This window comes from Ambystoma mexicanum, chromosome 6p (genome assembly GCF_040938575.1).
Source record: "Ambystoma mexicanum isolate Mex_15411 chromosome 6p, UKY_AmexF1_1, whole genome shotgun sequence".
Taxonomy (NCBI): Eukaryota; Metazoa; Chordata; class Amphibia; order Caudata; family Ambystomatidae; genus Ambystoma; species Ambystoma mexicanum.
The window spans coordinates 1,452,184,562-1,452,203,163 of record NC_090935.1 but is presented as its reverse complement, the minus strand read 5'-3'; the positions used below and the strand labels follow the sequence as shown (position 1 = coordinate 1,452,203,163).

The window sequence follows — 18,602 nt, the reverse complement described above, 5'->3', positions numbered from 1 at the left end:
ATACACAAATATGGCAAATTTACTTTTACGCACATTATGACATTTTATCAGCAGAAGGTGATTCCTATAGTCACCTAAGGGTTGGAAACCATGATGCTAGGGAGCATAAATGCTGGGAACAGTTGGAAGCTCGTTTCTGGAAGTCGGTACTGCAGCTACCCAAGTGTACACCTCTGCCCATAATACGGTTTGAATTAGGGTCTCTCTCCTTATATAGTCAGGTTCTATGAAAAATGTGTTGTCTTTACAGAAAATGTCTCTTGGTTTTTTGTGCAAAGAATATTTTGAGTATAGTGACATAATACTTAATGACATCAACAGAAAGGTTTCCGCGGATGTGGAGGAATTGTATATTGGATGCTCTGTTAGATGTAAATGTGGCTATTGACCTGTTACTAACTCATCCAGGAAGGGCAAAAATTAAATGTTATCAGTATGACTGGATATGTACTCAAGACCAATACAAAGGATACGTAGATTTTAATATTTCTTTGTTTGGGCACAAAAGATTTAGAAATATGGCAGACTACCTAATTAGATGTCCATCGAATTACATACGTATGAAATACTTAAGAATAAGGTTACATTTGTGGTCAACCACTGAAATTGTAGTAAGAAGAGGTATAATACCCAGAGACTAAAATTGTTGTCGTTTCTTTAAGAACCTGGCATTAAAAGAAACTTTGCCACATTTAGTGGTTGAATGCCGGGCCTTGAAGGATTTGCAAGAAAAATATTTTAAAAACCTTTTTTATATTTGTCGTTTGTTGTCTACTAATGAAATATGGGAACTTATTTTCTCTAGTTCAAGAACAGCAGTTAAAATTGCACTTGTACAGTATTTGAATGCAGTGTTGCCAGAAAGTCTGCATGTGGCATAGAGCGACTCATTGAATGAGGTTCTGTTTTAATTTATTTTGACATGTGTTGAAATTGTTCGGTGAGATGTTCGAGATAGATATATTGAGGTGTAGCTACCGGTTTAGTTTTTTTTTTTTTAATGTTGAGGATAAAAATGTGTTTAAATGTATATATGTATAATAATGTAATGAATGTAACTTTTTGTGATAATCAATTTGAAAGGTGGATGAAATCAGCCATCCAAATAAAAAATTAAAAAACACACACATGAAACAGTGCATGGAATGGGTAATGAGGGCATACAATTCAACTACGGTCACAAGCTTGTTCAGCATGTTGGTGGCAGAAAAAGAAGAAAAGAGAAGGAAAGGGAGGATTGAACTATAATTGTCTTTCTTCAGTTACGTCTTCTGAGTTTAGTAACTCTTAACTTTTTCGAAATGGTGCCAAGGAACCCACATAGAGCCAATATCAAACTTTGTATGTCACCCCCATCAGGCTAGCCCAAAGAGCTTCATTGCCTATAGTTATACCCAGATGTTTGACTATATAGACGATCTTCAGGCATGGTACATTCAGGATGAGTAAGTGCACAGAGGTACAGGAGGGGTGAGGGGGGGTAAGTGCAGGGGGGTGGGGTGAACAAGTGCGACTGGTTAGTCAGAAAACTGTTAAGTGCTGAGAAAAGTTGTTCTCATGGGTGGTTTATAGACATTTTTTTATTCGAAATGGGGGGGTTCCCCCCAAACCCCATTTTTTCAAACATTTTTTGTTTTACCCATTTTTTTTTACTCCCGGACCCCAAAATAAATATATAATTTAAAAAAATGGAATTCGACTTTTTTTTTTTTCGACATTATGTTTTCGAAAAAATTGTCATTCAACATTTTTTTTTCAAAAAAATGACTGACCACCCTCATGGGTCATTGACCAAGTGCAGTAGCAATGGGGCAAGTGCAGGCCCTGAGGCAAGTGCTTGAGGACTGGCGAGGGGGCCAGTGACCTGTGAGACTCTGAGGTACGCCCGGTGGCCAGTCGGCATGCTGTGGGGAAAGGGAGGAAGAGCGGAGAGAGGTTAGTAGGGCAGAGGGAGAGAGAAGGAAGAGGAGAAGAGGAATGTCTTAAGGAGTGTATGTATATAATTGGGGTGGCGAGTTACTTTTCAAGGCTAACTAGCAGCATTACTTCTTTAATTTTTGCCCCCATGCCCCCATTACCTAAACTAGCCCAAAGCATTTTACAGTAGAAGGATGAATTCCCTTTGGCTACAATTTACCAGCAAAAATAAACAAGAGAGCCCAGCGTGAAATGTAAAAAAAATATATATAACCCACTGCATGGCCCAATGGGAGGCCAACTTGGGACACCCAATAGAGGACCAGACATGGGTGGACATCTGGACCCGAGCACACTCTTCGTCCACCTGCGTCACCAACAGAGAATCGGCATATAAAATCATGCTGCGGTGGTACTACCCCCCTCTTAGGCTTCATCACATGAACCCCCAGGTGGACCATTCTTGCTGGAGAGGATGCGGTCAACCAGGCTCCTTCTTTCATATGCGGTGGACATGGCCGAAGAGCCAACAATTCTGGAAACTATGCCTGGCAACTATTGCACAAATTACCGGGACAGTAATCCCACTGGAACCGGAACCCGTCCTGCTGGGGGTCCCAGTCCCCGCGATCTATCCATGCTCTTGGAACAGAGTGAAATTGCTGACCCAATGTCTCCTAGCAGGGAAAACAGTGCTGGCCCGTTTCTGAAAATCCCCAGACGGCCCCCTCATGGCCCAGTGGTGGACAGAACTATGGGAAATATTGATTGCGGAGAAGGTGGCAGCGGCAAAGGCTGGAGTCCTCCACCGATTCCAGAACATTTGGGCCCCAGTACTGGAATACGACCAGCAATTCCCCACCCTGACCTATAAACCCATCAACGCCGGGTGGACCCTGAGGGACCAGGAAGACCCCGGAAGGGTCACATAACCGATGGGGCCATAGAGTGGACGGCCTAGGGGATAGAGGCACCAAAACGGGAACAGGAATGGGGGGGACGGGACTTGAAGGGAAAGTTTAGGGGTCATTGTGTCTAATTTATTGTTGATGTGATATAATTGTCAACCTGCCTTGATTTAGAATAAATATATATATATATATATATATATATATATATATATATATATATATATATATATATATATGTTAAGGCAGCTGTTTTCCTGACATATACAGCTACACAAACCAAAAATATACGGTTTTGTTTTTCATCAATACGACACGGCGACGCACAAAAATAGTGCATTCACAAACCTTTTATAACACGTGGCAACATCCTCTATAGTTTCAAACAAAAACATTGGGCTATACCGCATTTGTAGCCATACTTGGAACATAGAAGAAGAAGACAGTGTGCTGCTGTTTATTTAGCAATATTTTGTAATCTAACATACAAAAATGACCGACAAGGAAGGCAGTAGAGATGCAGAGGCGTCTATTTTATTTAATGAAACCTTACAACCTATGGCAAAGAAAACAGAGAGTGCACAACCGCAACAAATGAAAACTATTCAACAGAAAATGTTCAAATTAGAGAAACTACACAAAAAAGGAAACTATGGTGGGAAATAAAATCCTTGCAAAACTATCTGGACAATCGAAGAATACCTAGAGAGGTCTCTGAATCTTCACCATACCGACATACGAGGACCCCGATCCGCAATGTTGAACGAATGGGGGGACGCAACTAGTGAATGTTCTTTTAAAATGCTGACAATCTTAGTTAAATATGCTAAAAGTGACAGAACCAAAGCACTCAAAGAAATTGAAGTACTTGAACAAGATGTATACAATGGTTCGGATGCAGAGTCAGCAAACAACATAAAAATTCAAATGCAGATAAATATAGGCAAATATGAAGAAGAAATAAAAGAATGGAAACAGAGAAAATTCTTGAGAGATAAAGAAGATTACGCTACTGGTCGCATCTACACTTTTGCGAGAAAGTATGACAATGTCTGTAAAGTCATTTAAAAAACAGCAGATGCTAAAGATCAAAGCACCATTTTCACTGAATCAGATACAGATGAAATCGCCAGCACCTCCACAGATGTCTCGATCTCTAGCAACAAAGACACTCCCATCAGGTTACATTTTTTAGAAGAAATGAGACTATTACATCAGGTGGGCAAAACAACACAAGGGGCGAAATCCAAACAAAGGCAAACAATTTCTGAAATCAATGCCAGTAAAAGGAGGTCAACAAGGGGGCTTCGGGGACAAAGGAGGAAAACGGGATCAATCAACAGGCCTTCAGACACGCTCTGGAAGAAACAAGAAGAATCCACAGCCAAAGATGTAATGCAAGTGATCAATTTGTCAGACAGAAATTTAACACAATACGAACATCTAAAACAATCTAAAACAATCTTGGGTACCACCCTTGCTCAAAAAGCAAACGCTAGACCCTCTTATACCCACGAACTACCGTCCCATCACGACAGTTCCTTTTCTGCTTAAAATCCTGGATGAGATTGCTTATAATCAAATCCAAAGCTTTCTGGAACAATACAAACTCTTAGGAGAGCGTCAATCATGATTCCGACCCCAACACGGCACAGAGACTGCCCTCATTGATTTGAAGGCACAGATAGATGAACTAAGAGATAAAGGAAAAATGGCACTCCTTTTGCTGTTGGACCTCTCGGCGGCATTTGACCTTGTGGACCACGGGGTACTTTGCAGCCACTTAGACTCTGCCTCACATTTCTCCACAGAGGCCATAACTTGGATTGAAACCTTTCTTAGTGACAGGACCATGAGGGTGCTCTCCCTAATGGCAGTGACCGACCCAATTCCCATCTTGTGTGGAGTTCCTCAGGGTTCTTGTGTCTCCCCTACTCTATACAACATATTTACCAAGCCCCTTTTTCATGATCTGGACCTTCTTGGTATCACCTACACTAATTATGCAGATGATACCCAGATTCTCCTCTCACTTTCTGGGGATTATCATAAGGATTTGCCCTTGGGGAATAGGGTGTATATCATCATCCAGGCATGGATGGCTACCCACGGTCTATGCCTGAATGATGACAAAACAGAGCTCATCATCCTAGGGACACATTCTAACCTCAATAAACTAAGCCAGGATTACACCTCATCTAAGATAGATGGTAATATCATTAAGGTGTCTAAAGAGGTGAAGACTCTTGGCTTCTATCTGGATGCCACCCTCTCTTTCGACAAACAGGTGAAGTCTCTGGCATCTGCCACCGCTTACACATGTAAGCTCATTAGAGCAGGCAAACACTTGCTCTCAGACAAAAACTGCATTATTTTAGCGAGAGCCTTAATCCTCTCTAGGCTGGATTATTGTAATGCCCTCTATATTGGAGCCAATAAATCCATTACCCATCAAATTCAAATCTTACAAAATAATGCCCTGCGAGCCGCCCTTGGTGTGTCTAAAAGATCGCACGTTTCAAATATCAGGCGCCAAAACAACTGGCTGTACACCCAAAATAAAATCAACTTAAAAGTGGCCTCCCTTGTTCACAAAGCCCTGAACAATGCTGCACCGAGCTATCTCACAAACAAACTCAAAAAAAGAAACCATAGACGCCCAGCTAGAACTTCTAATGCCAATAGCCTTATCATACCTAGATTTAGGCTAACTAAGGCGGGGGGAGGCAGCTTCCAGGTTCGAGCGGCCCAATTATGGAATTCACTGCCTCACCCTTTACGTGAGGAGCAGCCCTTTCCGAAATTTAGAACCAACTATATCAATCTGCTGAGGTCTGCCAATGATTAGCCCACTAGCGCTTACTCTTCATCACGCGACCCCTACTATAGTCACATCACCGTCCTGCCTACTTTTGCTCTTGCGGACACTTTCACTTTGCCCATCTAGCCGATGAGCTATTGTCCATTTAGTGTCTGTACATATACTGTCTTTATCCTACTGTGTACTTACTATGCTTGTATGCGAACTGCAATTGCTGCTCTAACTGTAACATATTGTATTTGTATGTAACCCATGACCCAACCCTGTAACTTAAGCCTTGCATTTTCTGTACTGCTGCGCCTTCGGGTCTGGTGCGCATTATAAGTGAATAAAACAAACAAACAAACAAACAAACATGAAGTATTAGAAAAGGGCCTCTTTTTCTGCCCCAACGCCAAATTTGATTACTCTCAAGCAAGAATTGATTTATACTGCTTCATTCACAAATTGAGATTAACAAAGTTTTAAGCCAACTTGGACCATACAAAAACTCCAAACGAAAAGATAAATCCTTCGGATCTTAACATCTGTGACATACCAGCATTAAGGGACTTAAAAGTATTAGGACAAGATGAAGCTACAAAGAACTCTTTTCTTGAAGTACAAGATGAGTGGCAAATAGAATTATCAACAGAAATTGACGCTGGCATGGCTGCTCCTAGCAAAATGAAAAATAAATCTAAATTCAATCCCTCCAATATTCTATGCCCCTCAATTCATCTGTTTGCGGATCTTGTTGTGGATGACCTCAAAAAATTGGCGGTTGGTTCCGGAACAGTCAAACCGAAATTCAATCTAACCAGACTACAATATACAGCCATGGAAAATTTACAAGCAGATAGCTCCATCACAATAAGATCATCAGATAAAGATGGCAATATTGTAGTCCTTAACACCCAGGATTATCAAAGGGAGGCAGAAAGACAACTAAGAGACAACAGCAGTTATGTCAAATTACCTGGCGATCCGTATCCTGAATATAAAGTGTAATATGATATCATGCTAGACAAATGGCATGATTTGGATCGTATTACCATCAAAGAGAAACAATTTCTAACTAAAGATTACCCTAAGACTCCAATCATACATTTCATACCCACAATTCACAAGTCAATGTCCCGACCACCAGGAAGACCGATCGTAGAATCAATAGATTCCCTATTAGAAAACACTTCAAAATATGTAGACACTTTTTTGTTCCCTTTTTGGAAACTTTACCTTCATACACTAAAGATACAACAGCCTTTCTGAACCAAATTGCACACATTCCCTGGCAACCTGACTTTCTTTTGGTTACACTAGATGTTGTTTCCCTATATACCTGTATCTCACATTCCAAAGGTATAGATGCAATAAAAAGATTTATGTACACCAGATCTCGAAGTTATCAAGAACACTCGCGCATGCTTTTGGACATGTTGTCTTTCATTCTGACCCGCAATTCTTTCATGTTCAATCAAACGCATTACAATCAAATCTGTGGAACAGCAATGGGCACAGCAGTAGCCCCAACCTTTGTGAATTTATACATGGGTGCGTGGGAGGAAGAACTTTTTTCCAATGACAACCAGAAGAAATACACAAAGTAATTATGTGGCAAAGGTACGTAGATGACCTATTTATCATCTGGAATGGAACGGCAAATGAATGGACAATTTTCTTTCATAGTCTGAACCAAAATCAACAGAATTTTAAATTTACATAACAACATCACCAATCAGAAATAGTCTATTTAAACATTAAAGTGAAAGTTATTGGACATATCAAAACAACAGAATTACATAGAAAAGAAACAAGTACCAATACACTTTTACATGCGACGAGTGCTCATCCTCAATGCCTCAAAAACAGCATTCCATATTGTGAGTTTCTACGAATCAAAAGGAACTGTAGTGAGAACGAAATATGGGAGACCACTGGGAAAAAGACTGCAGCAAGATTTCTAATACGAGGATACAAGAAAGGAATTATAAGTAAAGCATATGATTGTAGCTACATAAAACGTTGGGAAATGATTCTAGCTAAAAATAGCTCGCAAAAAGAGAATAAGGATCCAACAATTAGATTCATTACCACTTTTAATTCTGGAGCCAAAGAAACTAAACAAATTTTGAATAAGTACTGGCACCATCTTAAGCAAGATCATGATATTAGTCCACATTTCCCATCTCATGCTACAATAATTTACAGAAAGCCTTCATCAATACAAACAAAACTGTCACCCAGCATGTTTCGGTCACCCAAAGCACCTATCACCGGTACCTGGTTAACAAAATGGCCACCAGGTTTCTATACATGTGCCAAGTGCAAAGCGTGTCGCTATGGAATTAACACCAAAACACTCCTACATCCGCAAACTTAAAAGGAAGTCACGATCAAACAAGAACTTAGGTGTTTTGCGCAATTTGTCATCTATGTAATTACATTTGCATGTAATATGTTGTACATTTGTAGCACAAAACTGGAAGCTAAACTACGAATCTTACAGCATCTACGTGCAATTAAAAATCACGACATGTCCTACCCACTTGCCAAACACTTTGAGGACATCCATCAAAGCACCATTGGATCATTCAAATATTTTATCATCGACTCAGTGGAAGTACACCCAAGAGGTGGGGACAGATTACGAAAATTGAGACAAATGGAATCATGATACATAGTAGATTTCAACACCAAGTTCCCTGGCAGTTATATGTATTTTTGGGATCCTGAAACCACGAACAACAGTCTTAATATATTCCCATAGTAGGATCTAAAGACAAGTAATGAAATGGATTTTAAGTGATTGGTAAAATGTGATAATATGGTGCCTGGATAGAAAAGAAAAAGAATAGGAAAAAAGAAAACTTTTTTTCTTTCCTCCTTTTTTCCTTCCTTCTTTCTCACATTTATTTCTTATTTCCTATTGGGTATATATTCTGTGTGTCCTTGGTTTTGACAGTGAGTCTCTCAGGCACTTCTTTCTCGCATTTTTGTGTAATATGTTGGGGTTTCAAGCACAAACGTACACTATGTACAAAATAGGCATCTCTACATCAAGTTACACCAGCTGTCTTTTTTTAAAGTTTATTTTGAAAATTATTGTTTTATCACTTGTAACTTTTCAACTGGAGAGAACAATATGCATTTATAGACAAAGTATGTTGCATCTGGAGGGCAACAATGTGCCACAATTTAACAACTGTGAAGTCTGTATAAACACTGAGCAATGTGAATAGATTTAATGCACATTTTAAAACTATGATTAGTTTACAAAGCACTTTGCACTTCACATATGTGGCAATTCCAAATTTGGCCTTGGGAGATCTCCTCACCAGCATGTCCAACCCTTTTTAAACATGTGATCAGTTTACAAAGCACCATGCACTTTAAAAGTGGGTTAAATAGGATCTCCATGTCAGTATGTGTAGCTTTTTAAATAAGTGACATCCCAAACTCTGGCACTTTTAAGATTTGCACCCGAGTATGCATAACTTTTCTTTTGTTTTTTTTGTTGATATTACAGAACCATCGGTCAAACACTACCAAGCAAATAAGTTACATCGTAGTATATACAAAATAGCCCAATGCTTGAAATGTAATGCTATATATTAAGGTACTCGTTAGAATAATGTTGGTTAACTAGTTTATAGGGGTGCCCGCAAGGGGAACACACAGTCCCGAATCTTAACTTGCCATTTATTCAATGATATTAAACGTTCTCATTGAAAGCACATAGCACTTTATTATAAAGTAACCCATTTGGGAAATTGTTGGTTAACCAGTTTATAGGGGCGCCCGCAAGGGGAACACACAGTCTCTAATCTTAACTTGCCATCTATTCAATGATTCTAAATATTGTCAATGAAAGCACATAGCACTTTATCATAAAGTAACCCAATTGGGAACATAAGGCATGGTGCACTTTACATGCGATCCATATATATACTTATTGGTACTCATTAGAACAATGTTGGTCAACCAGTTCATAGAGGCGCCCACTTGGGCAATACATAGTCTCTAATTTTAATTTGTCATTTGTTTAATAATTTTAAACGTCATTAGAAGCACATAGCACTTTATTGTAAAGTAACCCACTTGGGAATACAAGGCATTGTGCGCTTTACATGAGTATATACAAGGTAATTTGCAAATATTGGCAACAAATCTATTTAGATTCCGTTAATCATCTCAATCTTTACATACACCTACCATCTGAAATAACACAAATGAGGTATCTGTAAATCTTAAAGAGTGCCACTGTTTTGCAAAAGGTGCTTAAATTTCAATCAATGCTACAGTAATTATTTCAATTTTGGCACTAACTATATAATTTACGGCATGTGCGAAATGACAACCTTTCAATTGCTTTGCCCACAAACATTTTGCGAACTGAATGAATGTACTGCAAGGATCTTACAAAATGGCTGCATGTTTTAACAGGGAACAGTCAGACATTACACTGACAAGCATGAGTACTAAACAGCAAAGATGGACTTACAAACAAGCAACATGTCTATAACAATGCAGTCCTCTCGCCATTACTCATACCAGACGAAGCCCGAGTAGGGTGAAACGCGTAATTCTTTTCTTGTGTAACGCTGCTGCTGCCTTCCTTGTCCAATACTTTTACGAATAAAGGACTTTCTAGCTGCACAGCAAAAACGTCTTGTGTGTGGAGTTGATAAGAAGTGATGAAGTTTTTCTACACTACTAACGCCGGAGTGCTGTTGCGCCATAGACTGGATTACAGTGTTTTTGTGTTTAATATATATATATAACACTTTTTTTTTAGATTGGTGGAAATGGGCAAGGGCGGCGCACCAATGAAAAAGTGGGACGCAGTTGCAAATAGATATTCATTCCTTTAGTCACAGACTGTTTGAATAGTACCCAAGGGGGTGTTTTTTGTTAAAATGTAAGCAAATTGTCAAACTGGCCCACATTGGCCTATAAAGTGGGCTATTTTGACTGGCCTACACTAGCATTTTGCATTTTTGGTACAGGCATCACCCTATTGCCCTATAGGCCAGTCTGAGCCTGGCGGCTCATCCATAATGGGCAAGGGCGCATCCAGCCTATGGCCCCCCTGACCCATTATGGAGGAGCCAAGGAGCCAGCCCAGTGAAACACTGAGCACTCCCTCAGCTGCTTTTTCCAGCTGAGTGAGTGCTTCTGGGCTGGCTCCCTCACTGCGTTTGGTCGCTATGGCATTTTTGTGGGAAATATTTATGCCCCTCCACTTAAACAATTCACCAGCTCCCACTGGGCCTCGGAGGGACTGTGGTGGGAGCAGGATGGGCGGGAGCACAGGGATAGTGGTGGGAGCAGGGTGGAGAGAGCTCAGGGTCTGTAATGGGGTGGGGAGAGCCCAGGGACTGGGTAGGAGTGGGATGAGGGAGCCCAGTGACTAAGTTGGGGGAGCCCAGGGTCTAGACTCGGAGGGGTGCAGTGACGGCACGCAATAGTTCATAGCCATTTGTACATACTGTCCATTTGGCGTTTTTGGGGGGACCCGGGTCTGCCCAAATTTTGCTCAGGGGGGCACAGGCCAAAATAGTTTGAAGACCACTGCCTTAGAGTGAGCAGTGTGCATTGCAGGTTACATGCTGATTTCAACAGCTAGCTCATTAACACCTTCAGCTCTCTGACTGGGTTGAACTACTGCTTAATAATACTACAGTATATTTAAAACAAAACCTTTTTTTATATACCTTCTGCTCATTGCAGGCACATTTTGTAATAGAAAACTCGACTGCCTCTGTTAGGCCAACTCGTTTAGTGACATATGCCATACCTCTTTCATTGGACTAACTGAAAATACTGTGCAGAGATGGAGCAAAGCATTGAAACACTTGTTTATAGGCGCGTTATAAATGTCATATCATTAGCTTTCGAAGTCCCACAGACTTTATCAGCTAGATAAAGCTGGCACACATTACACGCTAGTTTCTTTTTCTGTGTAGCAGGAATAGACAATAACATTTTGGACTAAGGGCTGGTTCTTCGTCACAAAATGCACATACAAAAGACAAAACGTGTGTCTTTGTCAAGGCTGGTACCCTTTGATTTGTGCTTCCTTTGGGATTTTACCTGCAGTGGGAATAAACGTCATATTACTCTTTTTGAACAGCACCGAGGACCAAGAAATTAGCATTCGTTGGGTTGCGGGCCGGGGCAACCGTTATTGTAACAACAGAAAACCACAGAAAACTGTTGAGAGAAATGCGGGAGAGAAATACCAGCGGCAACGGTGTGTATTAATTCATCCAGGCCATTTTCATAGCAGATTTAAGGAGGGAGTGGCAGCTCCATTATGGGAAGAAAGGGGCGCCGACCTTTAATGAGTTTGGGTCGGGATCAGTGGTGGAAATGGACAACATTTGAAGGGGGATCCTACAAGGGCCGGGTGGGGGCGAAGCTTGGAGGAGGGGCGGAGTTCCGAGGAGGCAGAGTTCACAGGGGGCGGAGCTGGCAGTTGAACTCCTATTAGAGGATGTTCGAAATAGTTTACAAATTGAGCAATTTCTTGAAAAGTACTCAAGTGCGTATCTTACTATGATTTATGTACTTTTCAAGCCATCTTCTCAAGACTACAAATACCAGGATCTATTTGGGAACGGTAATGATCACTGACCCCCCAGCTTTGCGGGCTCGATAATGTACTGCTCTGTGTGCATAGTGCGCTCGCACAGAGCAGGTTACATTACCAAGCCGCAAAGCTGGGGGCTCGGTGAGTCATTGTGTTTTCCAAATGGATTCTGGTCTGTGTGCACAGCGTGCTTTCTGCTGTCACAGGGCTTTTGACCCTCTGCGAACCTGGGGGCTGTCCTCGGCATATGGTCTCATTCGCGCCCCCAAATCAGACACCACCGCCCCAATCTACTTTTTTGGTAACATTAGCGGCAGATGGCATTTTAATGCATAACAAAACAAAAAAATTAACTGCAGGATCAGATAATGTTTATATATTTCAGGTTTCTTAGAACACACTAAACCACTACTTGGTTCTGTATAAAAAGTACACTTTTATTTTAATCAAAGCACCAAAGAAAATTTAGTACAAAACATTTTTTTTAAAATAAAAATGGTTATTTCTTTTTTCGTTATGTTCAACCCCTATCACCATGTCAGAATATGAACACATCCAATACACAAATGCACATTAGAAAACACTTTTAGACAATTCTATTTACAAACACAACAGTCTCAACATATAACATTAACATGTTGTGTTTTCCATTGATGGAACATTTTATACAGAACCAAGTAGTGGTTTAGTGTGTTCTAAGAAACCGGATGTCACCTGAAATATATAAACATTAGGGTAGTATTTTGTTCGACTTTAGTTGTATTCCCCCCATCCTGCATTCAAAGTGAGCTTAACAAATCCCCTTGGGTTTTAAAGCCATATCTCTTATTTCATAAAGCATGCCACATTATGCACACTTACCACTCCAGCCCATTCCCATTTCTAAAGGGACAAAAGTCTGCCAATAGGCCGGTTCACATTCTAATGATCAATATGAGAGCCCCTCCGCTGCCCGCAGCTCTTTGGGACATTGTCCTGGCAGCAGGACACCTCTCTCGTTCAGAAAAGATAAGATGTCCTGCTTCCAGGACAATGAGCGTGCTGAGCAGGAATTGCTCGGCACACATAGACACATCTTCATGCCAGCAGGACACCTTTCCCGCTGGGCACCCTCATTGAGGTGCCGAACAGGACAGGTATCCCACTTTTAAAAGTCCCGCAGCTGCTCTCCCCACACCCCCGCCCCCTCGATATGCCACTGGGCCTCCGTGATCTAATGTGCTCTGTGCGAGCGCACAGTGCACACAGGCGTTGTGTGCACGCCTATGTGCACAGTGCGTTCACACAGAGCACATTAGATCACGTGCGAGCGCACTGTGCACGGTTGTTGGTCGGGGCTGGGGTAGAGGCAAGCCGGATCCCGTGATCCGGCTAGGGAACTGATGCAGGGATGTCATTTAGGGGTTGCCATAGGTTGCAACTGCGACCTCTGAGGTCTCCCTTGCTACCCCTAAAAAGAGAAAAAAAATGTCTTATTTTTTTTTTTTTGTAATGCAATCTCCTGGGCTGTGGCCAGCACCATGTGGCTGTTTACTTCTGGAGTGGCTGGCTTTCTTGATCTGGCCTCTTAAAATAAAAAAAAAGAACAATGGTGCCACAAGTCTGACAGTTTCAGCACTGACCCTAAATAAAAAAGAATAGGAATACCAGATAATGCGTCTTTCTGGAATTCTATACAATAATTGCTAGACTCATTAAAGGTTTATTTCAGGCACACTTCAGGGGGTGAGTCACTGATTTAGTCTGTTCTTAAACACCTCAACTCAGCCGTTCATCCTTCTGAGGTCGATAAATGAGTACCTACACACGTTGGGTGATATTGGCTGTATACTTTTTCTATATAAAGCGCTTAAGCGTAAGTGCTATATAATAACACATCATTATCATTTGGCCATGGATGTCTGCATTCACAGTAATTTGGTAATATGGGACTATAGACACTGATCCTAATGATACATATGGCGATCAATTCTTGTATGAAATTTACATCACATTATATTGATATTTTAACCATATTTTTCGTAGTGTACTTAGGAACAATGCTATGTGATTCCACTTCCTGTTTTGTCAAGGGGGGAAAGGTTGAGTTCCATCACTTCCCGCGATATCACTTCGGGGTGGGGTCAGGGGCCAGGGGTCGTGTGATGTCCCTTCCGCTACCCCAGGCATTTTGGTGAAATGACGTCCATGAACTGATGCTGGATCTCGAATCCGGCCCATTAGCCAGCGCTGGACGGCATAATTTCTTGAATTGAAAAGGGGTAGGCGACTCTCGCTTGTTGGAGTCTAGAACTGTCTGTAGCTCCCGTTTCCACTACAATAATCTATACTATGTTACAGGGGAGCCAACTTATGAATTTCCCGGGGGGTGCCCAAATATAGGAACTGACATCACCAGCTGTTATATGACCGCATTTGCACATATTCACCAACTTGGTGCATGGTGGGTGCAGAACAGTGGAAACATTGGCTAGCACATACTGCATATACTAAAGGCAAGTAAGAAGAATGTTTAAGCCTTCCGGTTGCATTCCAGTAGGCCACCACTGCCCCTACTCCACCCCTCTATAATCATCCAGTTTGTAGTAGCCCTCAAAAGGCAGAGCAACACAACTAGGATGGGAGAACACATCCTATGAGTGTGTCAAACCTCAGAGCAAAGACTGTGCAGCATGTGCCTCCTACCTTGGAGCACAATCGCACTAATTTGGTGCAAATCTTGCAAGTGGGATCGTGGGAATCCCCTCTGTGTGTGTGGGCTGCAGACCCCGGATCACATGCTCACTTCTTCAGAGTGAAACTTTGGCCAAGGCTCTTTGGGCAAGCATTCAGGATGGGTCTCACACCTTTAAACAGTGTGATATATTGAGTGGGCACCTCACTCCTTGGAGCATTGTATACCCGTTCTCACTTCAGTTTTCTCGATCTAGAGATCCATACCATATTCATTCAATGTGTGTGCAGGGGTGATAACTTGTGTCTGAGAGAGCTCATTCTTTCATTCAGGAGAGATAAAGGGGTAGCAACCCCCTGTATGTGGGATCAGGTTCTTTTTGCCCCATGGCTCCTCACTGCAGAATGAGCGAGCAGGTTTTAAGACCCTGCTGATTCTGCTCTCCTACAGGAGAGCCTTCTATCCCTTGCCCCATCACGGCTTCCAACATCCTGAGCGGCAGCTTATGGACAGCAGGCAGCTCGGGACATGCCTGTTGCCAATTGAATGTAGCCAGATCTACTATTTAGACACGGGGCAAGTGCCATGAATCCACATTGGTGGTGAAGAAGCACTCCACATACAGAACACAATTGTATAGTGTTGCAGTCCTGCTGCGAAATGACAATTCGGTCTGTTTAAATGTAAAACAGAGTGGCTGAGAAGTACATGCACTGTGCCATTAAAAATAAAGCAGATTTGGTGGGTGGAAGTGCTGCTTCGGTGGCATCAAGATTATGCAATTCCCTAAGGGGTAGTGTTGGTCATTTCCTATTGAAGTGCTGCAGTCCTATTGAGAAGTGCCATTAAAAGTGAAGCTGTCCAGTAGGCTGGATCAGTGCTGCCCCATAAAAGGTGTAGAAGCCTCTGTCAGAAGTGGCAGTACTGTCCCAATGGTGAGAAGTGTAGTGTTTTCACAGTAACTATGCTTAAGCACTTTGGGTTATTGAATAGTGCTGCTACATTCTGAGTAATTCCATCCCTTTAAATATATTTGCTCTTGTATAACCACAACAGTGTTGAGTTATTCTGATGATGATGAAGATGATGTTAGACTTGCTCAATAGTTCTGGTTCTGTATCATTAAATGTACTTCAGATCTTCAGAGTATCGGGAGGATAGCTCAGGGGCAACATGCTCGCCTTGGAAGCAAGACGACATGGAGCAACACAGGTTCGATCCCTCAGTTTGCGCAACACAGGTTTGGTCCCTCGGTCAGCGCTTAGAAACCTCTGGGTATTACGCGCATTATAAATAATCAATTTAAATAAAAAATAAATTAATCTGCTGAGATGTGCTGGGGCCTTGTCAATAAGAGTGTAGCAGCTCAACTGAGAAGTGATGATGTTGTCCCATCAAAAGTATAGCAGCCACACTAAGATGAACTAGCATTGCCTCAACAAAAGCATAGTATTACAATTGTAGAAGCCCTGTTTAGCGAGCTAACTGAGGAATACCAGCATTGCCCCATTTTTAAATATGGCACCTCTAGTAGAAAATAGATTACACAGCTCTGCTGAGAAGTCATGTTACTGTCTCTTTGAAAATATAGAAGCCCATTAACTCTGCACCATTAGGCCCTGCAAGTACTGTCCCATTGAATGCTATTACACTGAACAAGGTCAGAAGTATGGCAAGGTCCATACTGGCTCCTATGTGATAATTCTGCATTTTGAAGAACAAATACAAAAAAGACCGATTTATTTCGACAGATTTGTGTGGTCTTCAAAAGGCCGAATTATCACATTCTACTGCCCCGCACCCCACTAAACCCCCCCAAGAAGGTGATTCCACCACACCCCACACTCCCACCCTCTCTCACGCTGTTGCCTTCCTTAGAATTCAGGGGAGTTACCTCCCTCAACGCCTCAGTTCCCCGCCCATAGCATAGCATTCACCCTCACCACGTACACACCCAGACATGCAAACAGTCTCATTGGTCCTCTCCCTGCCACCTCCCTCCGCAAATGCAATGCAAGAGGGGTGCACAGATGTACAAATACATCCAACCCAAAAAGAGTTTTAGAAATTGAGGGACAGACTTGCTTTGCATCTGTGCCTCCATTTCTAAAAATCGTTTTGGGTTGGGTGTATTTGTACATCTGCGCACCTACATCTGTGCACCCCTCTTTCCAAGAGAGAGGGGTGCACAGATGTACAAATACACCCAACCCAAAACAATTTTTAGAAATTGGAGGGACAAACTTGCTTTGCATCTGTGCCTCAATTTCTAAAAATCGTTTTGGGTTGGGTGTACCTCTACATCCGTGCACCCGGGTGCACAGATGTAGAAGTATACCCAAACCAAAACGATTTTTAGAAATTGAGGGACAGATGCAAACAAGAGCCTCTTGCTTTGCATCCGTCCCTCAATTTGTAAACAACGCGTTTTACCCGGGCCGCCAGAGAGAGACACAGTATGGATGGAACAAAGGGCCATCCATACTGCATCTCTTCTCTCCAGGCCGGGGGGGGGGGTCATCAGCCCCGACGTCATTATGCTGGCGTGTGCCTGGGCCCCTGCTATGTTATACGACCAGTTTTAGTCGCCTTATGTTCTTAAACGTTGACCTCATCATGCAGATGTGCTTGCAACGTGCTTATTCTTGAAACATCTGTTGTATATTTAGCACCTAATTGCCTTACCAAAATCACTAAATAAAGACAAATAAAACAATTACCCGTGTACCTAGAAGGAAACCCATATTGAAACATTTCCGCCGAAACTGTACTCCTTCTGTTCCCTTTCTTTTGGGGGCGGGCGGGGCTGTGCTTTTTTATTGCAGCGTGTACGTTAAGGGACACAACATCTACATTTATCATAGAAGCATATGATAACACGCATTTTACACTAGTCAGTCACTCACCACATTTCGGATACGAAACCATGAGCAAATCATCTGGCCTAAACTCAAAAGCGTCCAGGGCTTGGAACATCTCCTCGCTGCACAGAATGCTGGGGTACAGGACCCCCTTGTAGGTAAACATCAACTCGTCGTGGCTTTTTTCTTTGGCCACAGACAGGATTTTCTCTGCATGTTCAAACAGCTGCTTGAGGTTTGCCATTTCCCCGTCGCTTCGAAGTGTTGCGATGTCTAATCTCTAAGGACTTTGACCAACTGCTCCTAACTGCTAGGGAGGGGAGGGCTGTGTAACTAGTCTATCCCACATTCCTGCACGTGCTCTTTCTTTCTAACAAGTCAGCCAAGTCTCGCAGTGTGTGAGCGGGTACGGCCAAGTGGGCGTTTCCCGGTCCAGCTGTGGAGCCTGGCGGCAAAAAAAGGGGCGGGAATATATCTGCGTGAGATTTAGAAAAACAAGCATTGACAAAAACAACAGTTTTGGACGCTGGTGATCATTTTTTTTTCATTTCAGGGTCGTAACTATTTCACGTGGATGGGGGGCATGTAAATGGGGTAGGCGCGTGGGTCCTCGGACTGAACAATTTTTTTTAAATACTGGATTTGAATGTGTGGCATTTTAAACGGTATTTTTCACATTTTATTTTAAAAATGTGGTAAAAATGTTTTACAATTTACAAGTTGTTTTGTGAGGTAACACGAGAAAATAACCCCATTAGGTGCTAGGTCACCAACAGTACAGAGAAGCATGTTTATGATACCTTATCGTCAGGGCTCTAAGTGGGCCAGGGTTAGTCAGGGCTCAGCT

At 42.1% G+C, this 18,602-nt stretch overlaps 1 protein-coding gene across 1 annotated transcript in view; it reads right to left on the bottom strand.

The window, feature by feature from the left end:
- Window positions 1-18,130, bottom strand: part of LOC138510512 (sulfotransferase 6B1-like) — a 205,988-nt gene extending 187,858 nt beyond the window's left edge. Inside the window, exon 1 of the mRNA XM_069626215.1 lies at window positions 17,801-18,130. Coding sequence (XP_069482316.1) covers window positions 17,801-17,999 — 199 coding nt within the window. The 5' untranslated portion in view covers window positions 18,000-18,130. The remainder of the gene's footprint in view (window positions 1-17,800) is intronic.
- Window positions 18,131-18,602: the final 472 nt, after the last annotated feature.